The sequence below is a fragment of the Pungitius pungitius genome, chromosome 6, assembly GCF_949316345.1.
Source record: "Pungitius pungitius chromosome 6, fPunPun2.1, whole genome shotgun sequence".
Taxonomy (NCBI): Eukaryota; Metazoa; Chordata; class Actinopteri; order Perciformes; family Gasterosteidae; genus Pungitius; species Pungitius pungitius.
In genome coordinates this window covers 8243059-8263121 of record NC_084905.1, presented here as the reverse complement: position 1 = coordinate 8263121, position 20063 = coordinate 8243059, and the positions used below count along the sequence as shown (strand labels likewise).

Genomic DNA, 20063 nt, shown 5'->3' with positions numbered 1-20063 from the left:
GTTTGTTTTTCAATAAACAAGACAGCAGAAAAACTACAGTTTACAATTGCAAGTATAGGTTACTTTGTTTTAAAGGGATAGTTCACCCAAAAATGATAACACAATTTTCATTTTTGGGTGAACTATCCCTTTAAAGAGCACAAACCCCTCTTTAATATGACACCAAACAACATTTACCTCTAATTGTTGAGATACTTCCCATAAAAAAACCTATACAAACAAAACGTCCTGATAATAAATAAATATATATATATAATTTAGAGTATTCACTTGCCGTAATATTGCATATTGATGATATTGGAAATTCAGAAGAAACATTAGAAAATATCTAGTTAGTTGAATATACAGCTTTCAAAATGCAAAGCGGTTTTTTAACCCCCAAATAAGTTAGCTACCTCTTCTAACGTGTAACCCGTGGGTGAGTAATAATTAAAATAAGCAAATGGCATCATTTAAGTTTTTTTTCTAGAGAAGGGCCGTCGACGGCCGAGTTTTAAATGGTTACATTAGAATATCCCAAGTTGCATTTGAATAAGTGAACTCTTAACTCTGCTAGCTACAAAAACCGTGCAAAATAGCTTATGCTGTGTCATTTGACTTTAGCTAACTGAGTGGCCATTGCAGTAACTTTTAAGTGACAACAATTATGTTTGTTGCCTTATTATAATATTCATTAAATGAGTTAACAGTTAAATCGTCATCACCTTCGTTGTGGCCCAGCCAGGCCCACACGCACTATCCTCATGCACCCGCCCTGATTAACACTCCCTCCCTGTTCATGTAGCTACCTGCTTGCTTAACGTTTCAATGACACTCTCCTGCTCACTCTGTCCCTCCTTGACTTCACTGTCACACTCGGACACCTGCTGCACCTTCTCCTCTGCTGCCTGCGAGCCGCAAGCAGCGCTATCGCTATGGCTAGTCACCTCTCCTCCTCCATGTGCTGTGTTCACCTGCTGTTTCTGCAACATGTCGTCAGGTACTGTAGTAGTTTTGGAAACTGAAGCTACAGCACTAAACATGTTGGTTATTTTTTAACATGTTGAGGCATCAACCTCTAGATTTTTTTTTTTAATTTCCCAGCACCCCCCTTGCTCTTACGTTTTTGTTTCTCCATCCTGATCAACAGATTTCTTTCTGGCTCTGAGCCACTGAATGCATCTGACTGACACACGGAGAGGGAGGGGTGGAGCCTGCTAAGAGATGATTGGGCCAGCCCAGTGTCGGTATGGAAAGTGAACCAATGGGCCGCTGTCCCTGCTTTATGGGCCGGTCGAAAGCAAAAAAAAGAAAAGAAATTGTATAGGCCTCTCGACCGACCCCCAAGTGCGTCGGCCCACCGGCCATTTGCCCGGTATGACAGATTACCAGTCCAGCCCTGGGCAGATCTACGTCACACCACAGTCGTCTTTGCATAATTCGTTAAGAAGTATCCTTCACATCTCTCACCTTAATAGTTGGTATATAGTACTTATCTTAATAGTTACAAAAACAACTTGAGTTCTTTGCAGCTCACCGTGGCACCTTGATGCAGACAGACACACACAGGATGAGCTAATTGGTCCCACGTGACGCGCTCACGTATTTATTTTCTCTACTCATTCACAATTTTACCTAGAAACTTCTGGCAAACCATGTTTGTGAAATTTTATAGTTATTATTCTACTTTTGAAACCAAGATCAGCTATTTTAATAAACCTACACTTTTCCACTTTTTGTTGAAACATTAATACAATATCTAGTCCATGGAAGTCTTTCTCGTGGACCTAATTGTGGCTATGACCGAGTTAGACGGGAATAACTCACTTGGAAGCATTTGTGTTAATATTGACCTTTCTTTATGTCCCACTCGAGCGTCTATGAGCCTATTGTTTCCGGAGTTTCGCCTCGCAGGCAGTCTACAACCTAGCAACAAACAAATGCAGCAGCTCCAGCTGTTTCCGTCACCGAGGGACACATTGTAACCAACCACTACCCCAAATACGAACTTCCCACAGCCGGCAGCGTTATGTTTGGATCTGTATGACCGCCCCTCTGTCAGCACAGATATTCGCCTGACAGACTCCGCGTTGGGGCGAACTGATCACTGCTTCACGTGACGTCAAAACAAGTTGTGTTGACAGCTACCCCCGACTAGCCTGATGCTAGCTAGTCCTGTTGCGTCGGGTCCTGGCAAGTCCCCCGCAGACTCTCGTTGTTTTAGAGGTGTGCTGGCCGTCTTTCCTCCATGCTGGGTGGTGTATAGGTTTGAGACATGCAGGACAGGTACAGCGAGATAGGGTTTGTCCAGCAAATCCTCGGATTGAATTTAGTGCCGAGAAAAAATGGCACGCACCGAGGAAACGACACATCTCTCGACGACTTCTCAGGTGGGCTAATGTTTTGGTAGCTTGCTAGCAATGGTTACCGGGGCTGCGTGTGAGTGCTGAAATGCTGTAACGTCTTCTGTACCTCTGCGAGTTACTTTGAACGAACATGGGAATGTGCTAAATTTGCCGTAAATGTATTCCCACAGGCTTGTACCGTTAGCAGAGTCAAGGTACTTTGTAGCATTGAAGCTAATAAGCTAACTTCCTGCTTTACCTGTTATCCCAAAGGTTGTTTGGGATAACAAGGCATCACAACTCCCACACGTCGTTTAATATTCACATATTTCAGCTATTTTAGCCTTGTAGGTTGACGGTATTGTCATATTTACTGTTGGTATTTTTGTTTTAAGTTGTATCGTAACTGCTTCTCTATTTCCCGGGAAGTTCAAAATCCCATCGCTCCGTTTGTCTACTGATGCGTGGTAGCAGCATCAGTGGAAGAGACCCAGCTGTTTGGCTCACAACATCCAGTGTGTTCGATATCCCCGAGGACACGGTGGTACTGTGCCGTGCCGAGCCGTGCCACTCACTGTCCTTCCTGTTGTGTCGCACTGACGTGTTCTTGGTCCTCCCGTGGGATGCATCTCCCGTGTGGAAGCAGTCCTGTGAGGTACAGGCCTGTCACACAGGATGCTCCAGCTGAGAAATCCGATCTGCAGTTAACTGTTTAAAGACAGCATAATGATTTACATTTATATCATTAATACCAGGAGGCAGAAGGCCTACTAGGTGCATTTCCAGCATACCGAGGTGCTTGGACAACCTCTCCTTAAATGTGTCCCTTCTGGAACGAACAAACACATCAGATCATTAATATTGATAAACTACACTTCCTGCTACTGTGTGACGCAATGAGAAATGGGTTCTTTTTTTAACTTAAAGGCCAACGTTAACCTGGGACTGGAGTCTCAGCCTGTTGTCTTTGAGTGTTTTCCTTTGGCTGGCATGCCGTGATGTGCAGCCTCATGACCGTGTGTTTGTGCAGAGATGTGGTACGGAGTGTTCCTGTGGGCAGCGGTCTCCTCGTTGATCTTCCACCTGCCTGCGGCTCTGCTGGCCATTGCAACGCTCCGCCAGCATAAGATGGCCCGGTTCATGCCCATCGCCATCCTCCTCATGGGCCTCCTTGGACCAGTTTTTGGGGGGGTGCTAACAAGTAAGCCAATACTCGCTCCTGTGACACATGCTCCTATGTTGGGTCCTATCGATTTGGCTCTGGTAGGGCTGTCATGGTACCAGAGGTCAATACCTCCTCAACGGTGTACACCAACAACTCGCTGTTCTTTTTCAACACAGTGTGAGGAACTTCCTTCCACACATTGCCCACGTTTGTAAAACACTTTGGAATGACATCACTTCCTCTGTGCGTTACTGTGAGAACACCTGACAGTTGGGAAGGTTAATTTTCTAACTTCAGCAGCTAACATTAGCACGAACAGCTAACGTTAATCTACGTTATTTACTTTATGTTCCTTGTCCACAACTGCATTTTACAAAATATCATTTGAACACATCGGCATAATGTAAGTTTGCATCTGCTGATTAGAACTTGAACGTATCACAATGACCCTTGAATTAACCTTTTTCTCTGGTTTTTATTTTCTAAAATTCATTTTAAAGGTGCAGCCATAGCAGGTGTGTACAAGGCGGCAGGAAAGAAGATGTTCTCTTTGGAGGCCCTCGTGTTTGGTGTGGGCCAGTCCTTCTGTGTCCTCATCATCTCCTTCCTTAGGGTCCTCGCCACCCTTTAGTAGCACGGAGGCCGGCCCGGCCCGACTCGGGACGAGACGAAGGTTACCCCGTGTTATACCCGGGACATGCGTAAACCAGTCAGACCTGTGTCTTGGTGTCCCGTCCTGCTGGTGGACCAGAGACCGGAGTGGATTTGATTCAAACCTCGGACTTGCTGGCCGTCCGTATGACGTTTTCACCGCAGGACGGCATGATGCTACGTGACTTTTCAGTCATTCCTGCGTGATGCAAAGGCAGAGCGGGATGCTGTTATCTCCTGTTTCTAGGGGTTACAGGTCAACAGCAGGATGACACTAAGCTAATCTCATCTCAGGGTGTGTGTGTGTGTTACAGTTTTACTCCATGCAATGACTGGGACAAGAACACAATGGTTATATGCAACGATTTTGGCTTTTCCCCTCGAGGCCTTAACTTCTATTTTCTAACTTCCAAAGCGGTGTTTTCTCTTCAGGGCAGTTTGTTCTTTAACACGGTCTCTCTTGCTGCTCATATTTTAATTTTTGTTGAAACAAATTGAAACCTGACTGCCTGTGTGTTATTGTTATTTCCACTTAGTGGGAAACTTTGCCTGCAAATTTATTCTAAACAAGCATCAAGTGAACTTTTGTTTTTAATGATCTGTTTTATGGGACAGGAATTGAATTCTTGCCGAATGTCACTGATTTGTCTGCCCTGGGTTAATAGATGAGGGGGGGGGGGCTTCTCTCTGTGATTTTTACAGGTGTCACACTGAACTGATTTTTACATATTTTAAGTTATTTCCAGGGTTTTTATAGCTTTTTTTAAAATCCTCATGACCAAATGTGTTTTGCTGGTTTATTTTTCTGCTCTACACTGAACAAAGGACACAATGGGTAGCGTCTGTGCAACTTCCAGATATTAAAGTATTAATTATTGGCCCTTGATTTTACATTTAGCATCTTTGATTGAAAAGCTGATAACCTGCGTTTGGTCTTTTCTACACAAACAGCAAATCTTTGCATCGGCCACACAGTCTTCTATTGAATTATATGCCTCTGTATTGCTCTGATTCATTTGGCGTGTATCACACACAGTGTTTCTTCCCGTGAAATTGAGGTTCTCCACATTCCCACTGCTCACGCCGTCCTGATCTCTGCAACTCCAAGCGAGCGCAAACGTTGGATTTTCTCATAATCCCCTCAAAGAATTTTTGTAATCCTCCTATATTTCCCTGTGCTACAATCACCTCTGTTGCATCAGAGAGAAAAGTCTCACAGTGCAACAAATAGAGAAAGTTTGGGAGTTTTGGGAAGTAAAATCTATAAAACTAGGAGAGTACTGTTTAAGATTGTAAGAAAAACATTGTAGAGGTTCCTACACTTTGCACTTTACATATATTTAGAAGTGCATGGTTGTTTGAGTGGAGTTGAATCAATGGCTTCCAACTCCTCTTATGCAGATACAGCCTTGTTTGGATTTTGTCCTTTGCCCTTTGCTTTTACTATGTATATTTCGGAGAATGTTTATTTTTTTATGGTTGTATAATTTTGCTGTGTGTGTGTGTGTGCAAACACTGGTTCTGTTACAGCAGCACGAATCAGTGCTTTCCCTCCTCTGCCTCAGTGACAACACTGTCCCTTGTCTATAGGGGAGGCTTCGATGTGCAGGCCGACTGGGCGTGTCCCCGATGGGGCTGAAGTCCCTGTTTATATGTTACTACTTAACGCAGCGAGTATTGTGACACTAAAGGAAGTCCACACCGCGGCAACCTTCATGAAGGAGGCGTCCTTCTAGGACTGCTGGGTTTGGGCTCTGAAAGGGGAACAACAGACCTTTTTAATCCGCTTGTTGACCTGCAGCTCCGCCGAGTCACTGCGTCTAAAGAGGGGTGTTAACAGCGAAAGGTCCTTCTGGATCTGTTAGTGGATCACTGGACAGTCTGCATCATACACACCAACATTGTTTTTCCTTGAAGAGGGTTCCTAGCACCTCTTTTTTGATTTCTTGTAGTCTGTCACAGTAAGAATATAAACTGAAACATGGTGCAGTCTGAAGAGCGCACTAGGTTTAGCTAGGTGGACCAAATATATTAGCTAAATGTAATTTCTCTAAACTCTTGATTTTGAATGTCTAATTTATTTTAATTTCCATTAATTATTTATAGTCATTTTTGCAGAGATGGGCTTCCATACTCGCCAGTTGTCCCGGATAAACAATTGGTTCTGAATGCTCCACCACTCCTGTGATGTTTTAAAAAATAAAATGTTTTCACTTGCATTGATGCAAATTGTTTGACCGCAAGGCGACGCAAACGGAAATATAAAAAATAATTTCACGTTAAAAGGTGTCTGCTGTAATAGAACTTCTTATTTCCACACGGTTTGGTCCACATTCCTGGACTGGTTAGGTTCCATTTTAACCAGTTTTTAAATTAAAGTGCCAATGGTTGATTTATTTTTTCTTTCATGGAATAAAAATGTTTCAACTATGTGTGGATCATCTGGCTGTGCTTCCTCCACTCTAGTGTAGGTATAAGGAGTAAAGTATTAAGAGAAAGATGTGTTGAATATAGAAAATAATTCGTAATTGGACTGGAATTAATATGGAACTTCCATCTTGATTCAGTCATTTTTGTATCAAATAGTTTACTTTTGCTATTTTGCTTCCATAACACGTTTTATTTGAGAGGAAAACACATTTAGGAGTTTTATTTGACTACTTTATCTTTGGGTCTGGTCTTGAAACATGCTTATTTCAGAAAACTTGATAAACACAATTATGTTACATGTAATGTAATATAGGTCATTTACAGGCATGTTTCATATTTATTAGTTTACCACATTCACCTGTAATGTCTTTCAATTCAATTCTTTTTATTTTGTATATCCCAAAATTGCAATTACAAATTAGCCTCAGAGGGCAAATTAGCCTCAGAGGGCCCTCACCCTTACAACCCTCACATCGGCACAGGAAAAACTCCCCAAAAAATGAAAAAACCCTTTAATGGGGAAAAAAAGGGAAGAAACCTTAGGGAGAACGTCAGAGGAGGGATCCCTCTCCCGGGATGGACAGACTGCAATGGATGTCATGTGTACAGAATCAACAATGTAAAAGATGTACAATACATTCAATTTCTCTAACAGAAATGATATAAGTAGCAGAACAAGTGTACGGCAGGACCACTGCAGGGACAACCACCATCAGGTCGAACCACCATCCACAGAGGCTTCTGTGGGGAGGGAGATGGCCCCCATCCTACTTTTTAAACCTCTAGGAACCACAAGTAGCCCACCATCTATGGAGTGCAGATGCCTTGTAGGGCAATACGGTGTAACAAGCTCTTTAAGATAAGACGGTGCCTCACCAGCAAGTGCCTTGTAGGTGAGGAGAAGTACCTTAAATTCTATTCTTGATTTAACAGGAAGCCAGTGCAGAGAAGTTAATACAGAGTTATATGATCCCATTTCTTAGTTCTTGTTAATACACGTGCTGCAGCATTCTGAATCAGCTGGAGAGGTTTAAGCGATTTACAAGAGCAGCCTGATAACAAAGAATTACAGTAATCCAGTCTAGAAGTAACAAATGCATGAACTAGTTTTTCTGCATCACTTTGAGACAGGAAGTTCCTGATTTTCGATATATTATGTAGATGAAAAAAGGCAGTCCTTGAAGTCTTCTTTATATGAGAGTTGAAGGACATATCCTGGTCGAAGAGAACTCCATGATTTCTGACGGTGCTGTAGGATACCAGAGCAATTCCATCCATAGAGACTGTATCACGTGACAGCTGACTACGAAGGCGCTCTGGGCCTATCATGATAACTTCCGTTGTTTAGCATCAGGAACTTGCAGGTCATCCAAGTTTTGTACCAAGTTGAGCATCGTCTGCATAGCAATGAAAGTTTATGCGGTGTTTTCTGATTAGGAAGCATATTCAGGGTAAATACAATTGTAACAGAACCTTGTGGGAGTCTGTGACCAACATTGGTCACCCTTCACAAACACAACCTGGGATCGATCTGATGAATACAATTTTACGTGATCGATGGTGTCAAATGCAGCACTGAGGTCCAGCAATCCAAGAAAAGAGACGAGTCCTTGGTCCGATGCAAGTAGAAGATCATTTGTAATTTTCACCAGTGCTGTTTCTGTGCTGTGATGCACTCGAAATCCTGACTGGAAATCCTCAAACAAAGCATTGTTTTGTAGAAAGTCACATAATTGATTTGTGACAGATTTCTCAAGGATCTTAGCGAGGAAGGGGAGATTAGAGATGGGTCTGTAGTTAGCCAACACCTCTGGAGCTAGAGTAGATTTCTTAAGAAGAGGTTTAATTACAGCGTCCTTGAAGGACTGTGGTACATGTCCTGTCAACAAAGAGAGATTCAAAATATCCAGTAGGGATGTGCTAATTAACGGAAAAACTTCCTTAAGCAGCTTAGTTGGAATCGGATCCAGGAGACAAGTGGAAGAGTTGGATTTCAAAATTGTAGAAAACTAAAATATTCGGGCGAGACAAAGGAAATGGAGGACACCAGTGGATTAAACTGGAAATCCGTGCTGAGGACCGTGTGGATTAGAGCGGTGGCCTGCAGATGAGCTGATTCACCTGGTTAGTCCATACTTCTTACTTTATGAAGCTAAAATAGAAGAAAAAAAAAACAGCTTCAGCACATTTCTCTCTTTCTATCACTTACAACCTCGTTTTTGGGGGGTTTGGACAATGATAGAGACAAAACAATTGTGATGATTTGTTCGTTCTATTCCTCAACTTTTTACGCTAAATCTGTTAATAGAGATAAATCGCCAGAATCGACCATGAAAAGACTGTTTTAGTTTCAATCATCACTAGAACCAGGACACACACGGAGCCCACTCCTCTCTGTAATCAACAGGTATTTATTGGTAAGAGCTCGTGCACAGATCCCATTATCGCGACTCAGAAGTGCACAAACAACTTGGTCTCATCGGCTGAAGGACGGGACAGAGCGAGACAGCTGCAGGGAGGGGGGGCGACTGGCATCTTCATTCTCTCCTCCTCCTCCTCCTCCTCCTCTACTTCTTGTTCTTGTAGTCTTCCAGGTGAGCCAGTATCCAGCCAGAGGGACCCAGCATGGCTATGAACAGGACTGTCATGGCCACTGCCTGCTCCTGAGGGACACACAGACAAAAGGATGCAGAATACTTCAATCCCACTAATAATATGAAGGTGTGTCTGCAGCAGTTGTACGCCTTTGCACCCAAGTCCGTCCAAAATATCCTTGCTTGATGACATTTGGATGGACCGATCATGATAGTCTTATGGACAGCAATTAGAGGCCCCTTGACCTCCAAAACCCGTACAGCCCTGAGTGCAACCGGACTAGAGGAATTTCCTTCCCGAGCATCAAGCGGGTAATCAGAAAGCATGAACTAAATATCTTTATGCCTCCGGCTGCAGCTGTTGCTGTGGAGGCATTAGAACATCTGGCCGATGGGTCCAGTATTAACCGGACAGACAAAAGCACACACACGCTATATACATATATAATAACAACTATACAAATAAAAAATGATTTGGCTCATCAAATCTAAAGCAAAGCAATTTCCACATAGCATTCATTTAAAAACATGTTTAATCTCTTAGTTTTAACTTCTAATAATCGCTTATCATGAAGCCTTTCCCGTTACCGGGGGGAACCTTTTCATGAGGCCGAACACATAATGGCGCCGAGTTAACTTATTGTTCATGAGGTCATGTGATCCACATCAAGGTCACTCACTTAGCTCTTGCTCAACACAAATAGAAAAAAACTCTACAGATATTCAGCTTGGGCCTGATAACGTTTCACTTACGCCTCGCACACTGCGCGCGTCTCGGCTGGAGGGGACGACTACGTGTTGAATTCAGGCGCAATAATGGCGAGCAGCTACCGCACTTGTCGAAAGAGTTAAAAATAAATTCATTTGATCAGATCACATTCCTGAAACGCGGCATTGACCATTGCGGGATGCATAAACAGGATAATCACCACCCCAAATAAGTAATGAAGCCCAAATTGTGAAGCATTAAATCATCTCTATTCAAATGATACCAGTTATTAAAGCGGAGGGTCGCGCGGCGGGGACGCGGGTCGGTATTGAGTTCCTGCTCATGAACACACGTGCACGTAGAAGTGCACGATAGCTCACCCCTCCAGAGATGTGGTGTTTGGCGGGTTTGGACGACAAATTGGCCGCAGAGACGAGCTGAGTCCTCAGAGCGCTCCTGAAGAGGCGCGAGACGGCGGGAAGAGACATTGCGACGGTCCGGTGCTGCGAGCTCAGAGGACAGGAGGACAACCGAGCAGGTCCACTGTTAACGTCACTAGCGTAGCTGGTGGTCTTAACTTTGTGTCTCTCACTCCAACTGACAGCCACAGGGCGCGCGCGTGAGTGAGTGTGCATGCGGCCGTGAGGAGGCGTTATTTCAGCAGCCTCGGAATTTAATTGGCCGCCGCTCCTCCGGTACTTGACACCGTGACCGGAGCGCGAGCGACCTGTCCTCAAATAACTATGAACCATGATATCGGGCGGGGGCGCGCAGCCGCCAGCAGGTGATTGGTCAACACCTGCACGTGCCCCTGGGCCCTAGTGATACAGCAAGTTCATACGAAGAAGGTGTACATGTCGCACTTGTAAACACAAAACCAACCCCAGGTCACCACTGACCCCTGACCTCTGACCCCTCGGCGATTCTGCAGAGAAATAGTTGAGTGTCAGAGTCTATGAGGGCTTGAAATAGTGTGAATATGAATGGAACAGCGCTTTGATAACAACTGTCATTTCACCATGACAAAATATTTATTTCATACTTTATAATCTCTGGTTTGAACATCTCTCCTCATTACATTACATCACATGTCATTTAGCTGACACTATTATCCAAAGCGACTTACAATAAGTGCATTTCAACCGTAGATATACAAACTCAGAAGAACAAGTAACAAGAAAGTACAATTTTTATATATAAGTGCCATTATACGTACAATTTAAGTGCTACAATTTGTTAGTGCTACAGTTTGTTAATGTTTTACTCAAGGCATAGTCTAATGTATACAGTGGGAGAAATAAGTATTGAACACATCACCATTTTTCTCAGTAAATATATTTCTTAAGGAGCTATTGACATGAAATTTTCACGAGATGTAGGGTTTCACCATGTCCTGGATGTAGAGTGGGCCCCAACCATTCACAGCATGGTATGTGAGAACCAATGTTTTGAACTGGATGCGGGCAGCCACTGGTAACCAGTGAAGAGAACGGAGAAATGGTGTGGGAGAATTTCGAATTTCGACCTGCTGCATTCTGGATGAGCTTCAGAGGTTGAATGGAGACAGAAGGGAGACCTGCCAGGAGAGAGTTACAGTAGTCAAGGAGATGACAAGAGCCTGAATCAGTACCTGCGCTGCCTTCTGAGAGAAAAGGGGTCGTATTCTCCTTATGTTGTAGAGCGTGGACCTACAGGATCGTGTTGTCGCTGTGATGGTGGGAGTCAAGTGTCACACCAAGGTTCCTAGCAGTCAGAGTGGGCGTTAACATGGAGTTGCCAAAGTTAACAGTCAGGTCCTGGGTCGGAGAGTCTTTTCCGGGGAAAAGAAGTAGTCTTGTCGGGGTTGATCTTCAGGTGGTGAGCGGACATCCACTGAGAGATGTCAGTCAGACAGGCAGAGATCCGTGCCCCCACCTGAGTGTCCAAGTAAGGGAAGGAGAGAATTAGTTGGGTGTCATCGGCGTAGCGGTGGTAGAAGAAACCATGTGAGCGAATGACAGAGCCGAGAGAGTTGGTGAAGATAGAGAAGAGGAGGGGGCCCAGGATGGAGTCCTGAGAAACTCCAGTAGTAAGAGGCAGAGGTGGGAACAAGTCATTGTTATGCAAGTCACAAGCAAGTCTCAAGTCATTGCCCTCGAGTCCCGAGTCAAGTCGAGTCAAAGACGAAGCAAGTCCCAAGTCGAGTCACAAGTCAAAGCCAACAAGACTCAAGTCGAGTCACAAGTCGTACCATTATATTTTCGAGTCATTTCAAGTCCTCTTATTATAGTGGGGACGGGGAACCCTGGGTGATGGTGCGCTGCCTCACAGACCTAGACTACGAAGGGAAGGGTAATGGTGGATCAACTGTGACTGTGTTATAGTACTGTAACGCTCACCCCAATGCTGCAGCGTAAATAAGGAGGCGATGACTGGCTTGCAACTGCATTTATTTATATAAAACAACTCAACTTCGGTCACTGTTGGCCGTCACCACGCCGAACGAACACTTCCGCATACACGGCCCCCCAAAACTCGGGTTGTCTCGCGTAACTACAGCTGGTAACGGAGCATAACGTGAACACATGCAACATCTGCATAACTGATTAACTAATAACTTTAACTCAGCTCATTACACTACTTTAAAACGGACGTTGACATAATGTTGGCGAGGATTTCCATCGGAGTCTGAATCCGGGTTCAAAAATCCCGATTTTTGTAACCATGAACGAGCTGTCTCGTTGATACGGTCAAATGGACTGCAGTGATTGGCTGTCGTGCAGGCAGCGCGCTCTCTGCATACAGGTGGCGCACATTTTTTTGACAGATGCAGATAAACAGAGCGGCGCGGTGGTGTGAAAATGTATTCCCCCAGTTTTCATGGGAAGTAGCAAGTCTTCTCGAGTCAAAAGGCTCGAGTCCAAGTCAAGTCACGAGTCATCGGTGTTCAAGTCCAAGTCGAGTTGCAAGTCTTTGTACGTTTTGTCGAGTCGAGTCTCAAGTCATCAAATTCATGACTCGAGTCTGACTCGAGTCCAAGTCACATGACTCGAGTCCACACCTCTGGTAAGAGGACAAGGTTCCGACACCGATCCTCTCCAAGTTACCCGGTAGGTGTGGCAATCAAGGTAGGATGAGAGAAGGGAGAGAGCAGAACCTGAGACACCAAGTTCCTAAAGGGAGGAGATAAGGATCTGGTGGTTTACTGTGTAAAATGCTGCAGAAAGGTCCAGAAGGATGAGGATGGAGGAGAGAGAGGCTCTGAGACAGCAAGGAGAGCAGTCTCTGGGGAATGGCCCACCTGGTGGGGGTCAAGCAGGTTGTTACGGTGGAGATAGGAGGAGAGTTGGTTAAAGATTGCACGTTGAAGGGTCATTTTAAACAATGTTTTTCTGCTTTGCGCTGATGACAACATTTAAAATGTAACGCATGAATGAATAAACCTCTGATTTCATGTGTTTTTCTCCATCGTAAATCTTCAACATTGTAAGTTTTTACATTTTAATATGACAGTCTGAACACACTGGGTACTCTGTTTGAACGTCACCATGCAATGACTTGTGGGTAATTTCACTTCAAAAAGGGTTCGCAAGCTAATAATGTCTGTCAGAGGGCCTAAACACTTAACAATTTGACAATGGGTATCACAAAGTATAGCGGGAGCGCTTCAGCCTGTGAGTGCGTAAAGTTTGGGATTGGGCCAACAGGGAGGGGGACAAAAACCGGCACATTTTATCCAAAATAGTTGATCAGAAAAATATGGGGATCTAGATATACTTATAGTTTCATATTGAAAGATTTTTATTTAATACTAATACGTGTTTACTTAGCAGTGGTAGCACATGGGGCGGCAGTAGGAACATTGTTAGGAAGACAAACAGTGGCACAGTTGGCAGGACAGTTGTGAGATATAGTGACACCCGGGAGGGGATCTGCAGTGAGGAGGTTACTGCTCCCTTGAGTTGGCTGTGTACTTCTGGATTTCATATTTGTTCATCATACATTGATGACATCAGTGTTTACGAAGTTGGGTTTGGAATATGATTGACATTACAACCAAAATGTCACGTCAACAGTTTGTGAATTAAGTCATAAGGAACCGGCCAAAATGATGACATAATCCAGCAGGTCAGTACAGGTGAAGCCTGATAGGAATGTAAAAACCCTCACTTTAGCAGATTTTTGTTATTTTATTCATAGCTGCTAACTGCAGCTAGAGTGTTTGTTTTTCAATCTCATCTTGTTTAACCTTGGTCTGAACTACAGAGGGCGGAAACTCACCGACGATTTGTCAACCCTGCCGGAAATAAAGCCGTAGAAGAAGAAGCTTTCTCCTGCTCCAGGAAGTGTCCCCTGTCCCCGGCTACCTGTCCGTCTGTCCACAGCACAGTGACAACAGTCCGCTGGTAAGAGCCTCAAATGTTACGTTGTAGTCGTCACGCCAGTGGCTCCGGTTATCCACATTACTCACGCGGAAGGAAGGAACGGCACGTTAGCCTTAGCTAGGCTATTTTCTGTTATCTTTACTTTAAGGTGGGCTCTTTTTAAACCCTGTTCCTGGCATGTTAGCTAACGTCATCTTAAGCATTTTAAACGCACTTTATTCTCTAACTCCCTCCATTGGAGTTTAAACTGCGCGCGTGCTCTGTTACCTCCTTCGCAGTAACGTTGGTGAAATACTGTCCAAACTTGGACAGTGTACCTCATAAAACCTTAGTTTGTAATGCCAACTTTCTGCTGTGCGTGTGCTTATTTACCGGGGAGGGCCCCGTTACATATGAACTCCCTTCCATTAACGGCGTACGGGCTGCGGTCGGTGTGCCGCGAGGACTCCGAGCAGAGAGAGAATTTGTCCCGTGTTGCTATTGGTCTGTTTTTACATGGTTGTTATGACCGGTTGTTCCGTTATGTGCAGAGATGACGTCAAAGCGCGTTCTCGCTGATGTCGGAACTTGAACTTTGTCCCTCCACGTGCGCATCCGCCTCAGCACGTCCTGTTTGCATTCAGGGCCGGGCCGGTGCAGGCTTTGATAACTCCCTTATCAGTGAAGTTCACTTCTCGAGGGATGGACCAATCACCAGTCAGAAGGTTGGAAACACTTTCTCATTGATTTTAACCGGTCCAAACTTTTGACTGGTACAGAATGTAGAGAAACCCCATGAGGTCCAGGTGGATTTGTGGTTGTCGGTTTTCTCTCTGGCTCGTCTGTCAACCCAATCTTTGTTTTGGGTTTGTCCCAGCAGGAGGAAAAGTCATAATATAGATGAATGGAGCACAAAGCTAAGCTACATACAATGAAACAGATCATTTAACAGTGGCAGAGCCAGAGCATTTTTATTGTGGAGGCCAGTCGGAGGTCAGTGTGCATCGTGGTCAGTTATCTTCAGCATGTGTTGGATGGTGGTTTGATTACCACAGTGACCAACCATTCAGGAGGTAACGTTGTTTGTAGGCTTTCTGACAATCTGGTTACCACTGTGATGTTTATTTTTGAGGATGATAAGGTCTTTAAGTGGGGTCTTCATCAAGTGTCCCCTGTCCCCTTATGGTTCTTTTCTTTCTTTCTATAGGAAATATTAGGTATTATATTTTAATCTGTGTTTACATATTCAGCACAAGAAAGCTCCACGCTTCTTGAAACTGATCATAGAGTAAATTATGTTTTATTCATGTAAAATCATAATCCTGTGGGAAAAGGGTTCCATCACATGACCATAAAGAGTGGCTCTGCTGCACTTAGCTGTTCTGACTCTAGAGGGCAGTCAGTGCCCACGGTGGGTCTTGTAAGACTACACTGTGCACAACCTGAAACCAATCTCCTGGGGGTGTCAGAAGGGGTTGTGTCACTGTTGCACTGATACACACCCCTTCGTCACCATGAAAGCACTCCGATCATTCAAAGCCACAATGCAAACACTCACATGTGGATTGATCTGTGAGCAAAATGTGACTACAGTGAACCAACACCTATTTAAGGGAAATCTATTGGAAGCGTTGCTCTCTGTGCATTAATACATAATCCCATCTCTTATGTGTGGTGTTGGTGTTTTGTGCAGGTCCAGAGAGCTGATGCTGCCCTCACCTCCTCCTGGACTCCCATCCTCACATTTCAGCAGAGCCTCAACACCCCGATTGTTGAGTGTGTGTGTGTGTGTTTGGTAATCCACGGTTGGCCTATGTAAGTGTGTGTGTGTTTGTGTGTCAACACCTCCCCAGCCCACCATGTCCCCGTATCCCTCAACGCTCCAACTGTGCCCGACCGCATGTCTTCGCCTTCACTGCCTGCTGCTCCTCCTCTTCCTCCTCCTCACTCACTGCTCCTCCTCAGCATCCGGAAAGGACCAGGATTTATTGGGTCACCCAAACCAGCCCAACACAATACAAGGTACCGGCTCAACAGACTGCGAGCAAGAGCTGAGATTCTGACAAGAAGGAGCTGCAGACGCGATGATACTGCTGAAAAATCCAGAATGGCTTTACGACTATTTAAAGAAATCTGTATTTGAACATGCCGCTGTTTCATTGATTAAAATTCAAATGCAGGGATGTTTTGTTTATCCAAGCTGCATTTACACAGTCGATGGTATATGAGAGGTGGACGTAATCACTGGGATGTCATGCGTTGCATTGAATGGTTGACTCCGGGTTTGAACAGGAAAGTTTAATCATTGGACCCTCGCTGTCTTGATGCTCTAGGATGTTGTACCGAAACTGATGTTACTCTTTTACCCCAAAGTTCTGCGGCTTCATTGCTTTAACTTCAACCTCAAATTTGTCACAAAAATCATGGCTGAGAAACCACCCATCCTTCTTCAAAAACGCTTCAAAGTGAGCAACCCATCATCTGAAAGTTTTAACCTTTTCTACATGGTGTTGTCTCTTTCCCAGGTGATGACGTTCTTCTAAATCCGGCAGATCCCTCAAACTCTGAAGCCCCAAAAACACCAATGTCTACTATGACAATAAAGTCAGCAACGTCAGCAGCAGCAACTACTACAGCAGCAGCAGCAGCAGCAACGCCTACAGCAGCAGCTGCAACAACGCCTACAGCAGCAGCAGCAGCAACGCCTACAGCAGCTGCAACAACGCCTACAGCAGCAGCAACAACGCCTACAGCAGCAGCAGCAGCAGCAACAACGCCTACAGCAGCAGCAGCAGCAGCAGCAACAACGCCTACAGCAGCAGCAGCAGCAGCAGCAACAACGTCTACAGCAGCAGCAGCAGCAGCAACAACGTCTGCAGCAGCAGCAACGTCTACAGCAGCAGCAGCAGCAACGTCTGCAGCAGCAGCAACGTCTACAACAGCAGCAGCAGCAACGTCTACAGCAACAGCAGCAGCAGCAACGTCTACAGCAGCAGCAGCAGCAGCAACGTCTGCAGCAGCAGCAACGTCTACAGCAGCAGCAGCAGCAGCAGCAACGTCTACAGCAGCAGCAGCAACAACGTCTACAGCAGCAGCAGCTGGAGATGCAGAGCACATTGCAGCGACAACCACACTCGCAATTGACAACACAACCGTCGATATTCCTATAACCACGGGTACAAAGATGTCTCCTCCAGACCCGTCAGCTGACCCGCCACAGCTAAACACCCCAAGAACGGGGGTGCCACCTGTTCAAACCATTTTACCCAGAGGTCCTACAACCAAAGGCGTCTCCACTGCCAGCACGCGCGTCAATAGCGACACGGCCGTCGCCTCGGGAACGGCAGTTGACGTGGCAGGGGCCGCCCTGACCAGCCAGCTGGTTGATACGGCGGCTCTACTGGCCGTGCTGCTCTTCGGCCTGCTCTTCTTCTTGGTCACGGTGGGCGTGTTTGTGAGGCAGGCCTACGAGAGCTACAAGAGGAAGGACTATACCCAGGTGGACTACCTCATCAACGGCATGTACTCTGACTCTGGGGTGTGAGGGGACTGGATGGTGACACGGCAATGCGGTGAATTCACAATGGGGTTAATGAAGGAGCAGGAATGGACTAAACTGACCCTAGAGCAGTCACTTACCGGTTTCTACCACGACTCCAGTGAGCGCTTCCTGCTTCCCTTTCTCTGATGCAGTTTGGCTTCTCAAAGTCTGCCAAATGTTGAGCAGAAAAAAACCGACTTGGCGGTGACGTAACTCCAGTTGTTGGCTGGACAGTCCGGCTGCTCCGAGACACTTCCCAGACAATGCCCATTTATTTTGTTTGTTATTTTTGATATCTTACAGCAAAAATGTGTCAGTCTTTGTGTTATTCTACCTTTCGCAGATGAATGTAGAGCTCACCGAGGGCTGAAAATTGAGATGAAACGAATTTGACCCACCAATCCATCGTTGTTAATTTACAGCAGGACGCATTTCATTTTGTAGGCATGAACTACTAATGGCAGCCCCCCCTCCCCGTGTGTTAAGACGTGGGTAAATAGCCTAGCTTAGCACAAAGTCTGAACCCACGTTTACATGTGATGGAGCTTGCTGACACATGTTTCACAGTGCTACCGTTTGACTCCATTAGCTTTCATTGATGCCCATCGCATTTCAACTTCTTTGTCTTGCATGTTTTTGCACACACAGGGCCATACAACTTTATTTCAATATATTTGGTCATTTTTCTCAGGCAAATATGTCTGAATGCTCAGCTATTTTCCTTCGGTCTGTCTCCATTTATGACCAACGTGTACGTTCTACCTTGTTCTATGATTCCAAAACCGTCCTTGTGTAGCTCAATGTTGACCGTACCGTGCCATTTATATATTTTTTACATTTCACTGATCCATGGATTCATCTAAATAGATTTTTGTCCCAGTATCGTTCCTTACTCGTCAAACATTGCATTTCACAAAGAAAAGGATGATGACTTCTTTATGAAACTGTTCCTCGGTTTCCTCATTGTTGTGTTCTCAGAGTTAGTACTCACATACTCCGTAGCTCCTATCACCTTAAGTTGTTTGACTGAACTAAAGTTGCCTTTTTACTTTTCTTTTGTTGTTCTGAGGGGTTCCATGTTTGATGAACAATTGCCAAATAATCACTGAAGCACATTATTGTATGATAAAGCCAAGGGAAACACAAAGCCATTATTAGTGGGGTTGACTAAAGGACGGCTGGGTGTCACTGACACAGGAAGTCGCCAAATGTGTGTGTAGTATTTCTGCCGTGTATAAACTGCATTGTTGTTCTGTGGTGCGTCTACAATAATTTTAGTTGTTTTACAAGATCATTCCAGAACATATTGTTTTCATCTTTAATGTTTTCTTTTGTTTATAAAAAAGAAATTTAGGAAAACTGTTTAAATTTGTTTACAAGAGGATAAGAACCACGGTGCAGGAGCAGCTTTGTTTCTATCATGAAAAGTCAATGTTTATTCAGTTTTTTTTCTGGGAAGTTCTTGATTCAAATACCTCAGACAAATTTCCTTTTTTTTCAGGAGAATTTATCTTTTGTTTCTATGCAAAGAAAATGTCTTTGTTCCGTTATCTTGAGAAAAACAAAACTGTTTGGTTTCTCTTTTCTTGAGAAAATGAGATGTTTATGACGTTGTCTTCAGGGGGGAAAAAAATAACGTAGTTCTTGAGATCAAATAATTAAAATTGTGGGCGCTTAATGGGCTTGGATTCCATACATGAGTCGATTCGTTTTGATCACTGACTGACTAAATTTCAATAATCTTCCATTTCCCTTTATTTCTTGTCACCAGAAGAGGATTTCATGGCGTCTGCATAACTCGAACCATTGAAACACGGAGTCAGTGATTACTGACATGTGGATATAATCTGTATGAAGCACTTTTTCACAGAGAATCCGTTTGGGTGGTTCACCACAAAATGAGTACTACAGCAAACTGAAAGCCACGTCTCCTTGGTTTGCATGAGGCCGATGGTGCTGACCAGAGATGTTGTGGATTAGATTGGGTTCAAACTGATGGCGTCCCTGTGTCCAGCAGTCAGAGAAGCAGTGTCCACATGTGATGACTTTCTGGCTGGAAGGTGGATTTGTGTCTGATGAGCAGAATGCACTTTAAAAAAATCTTTTTACTTGCAGAGAATAAATAAAAGCCCCAAATTGATCTCGCTGGTGTTTTGAGTCCATCGATGTGGTCCAACGTTAATCTGTATGCTTCGTTCCAAGGTGCAAACTGCGCGTGTGGGGGGCACTGGGCGGGCGGTGCAGGTCCCTCAAAGAGCCAGCTGGTCGATGTGTATGTCGGGTTCTCACCGCTCTGCCTGCGCCTC

The 20063-nt window shown here is 44.7% G+C and overlaps 3 protein-coding genes across 3 annotated transcripts; 2 read left to right on the top strand and 1 right to left on the bottom strand.

Annotated features, from left to right (window-relative positions):
* Nucleotides 1–1898: 1898 nt before the first annotated feature.
* On the top strand, nt 1899–6570 carry tmem170a (transmembrane protein 170A). Its single transcript, XM_037451390.2, has 3 exons — nt 1899–2369; nt 3355–3525; nt 3990–6570. The coding sequence occupies exons 1-3, from the start codon at nt 2255–2257 to the stop codon at nt 4118–4120; spliced, it is 417 nt and encodes a 138-aa protein (XP_037307287.1). The 5' UTR covers nt 1899–2254; the 3' UTR covers nt 4121–6570.
* A 2395-nt stretch (nt 6571–8965) lies between these two features.
* Nucleotides 8966–10516, bottom strand: LOC134131261 (cytochrome c oxidase subunit 8B, mitochondrial). The gene is made up of 2 exons (XM_062563130.1): nt 10254–10516; nt 8966–9233 (listed from the first exon to the last, which is right to left on the bottom strand). Exons 1-2 carry the CDS (start codon nt 10506–10508, stop codon nt 9138–9140), a joined length of 351 nt encoding a protein of 116 aa, XP_062419114.1. The 5' UTR covers nt 10509–10516; the 3' UTR covers nt 8966–9137.
* A 2628-nt stretch (nt 10517–13144) lies between these two features.
* wu:fa25f02 (uncharacterized protein DDB_G0271670) lies at nt 13145–19450 on the top strand. Its single transcript, XM_037452470.2, is given in 3 exon segments — nt 13145–13197; nt 16787–17357; nt 17359–19450. Coding segments are annotated over 3 exon segments (1026 nt in total). The 3' UTR covers nt 17761–19450.
* Nucleotides 19451–20063: the final 613 nt, after the last annotated feature.

Coding starts and splice junctions, on each gene's coding strand:
- tmem170a (XM_037451390.2), top strand. CDS start 2,255: ATGCAGGACAGGTACAGCGAGATAGGGTTTGTCCAGCAAATCCTCGGA. Junction 2,370..3,354: donor ATCTCTCGACGACTTCTCAG/GTGGGCTAATGT, acceptor GTGTTTGTGCAG/AGATGTGGTACGGAGTGTTC. Junction 3,526..3,989: donor TTTTGGGGGGGTGCTAACAA/GTAAGCCAATAC, acceptor TTCATTTTAAAG/GTGCAGCCATAGCAGGTGTG.
- LOC134131261 (XM_062563130.1), bottom strand. CDS start 10,508: ATGCACACTCACTCACGCGCGCGCCCTGTGGCTGTCAGTTGGAGTGAG. Junction 9,234..10,253: donor AACACCACATCTCTGGAGGG/GTGAGCTATCGT, acceptor TGTGTCCCTCAG/GAGCAGGCAGTGGCCATGAC.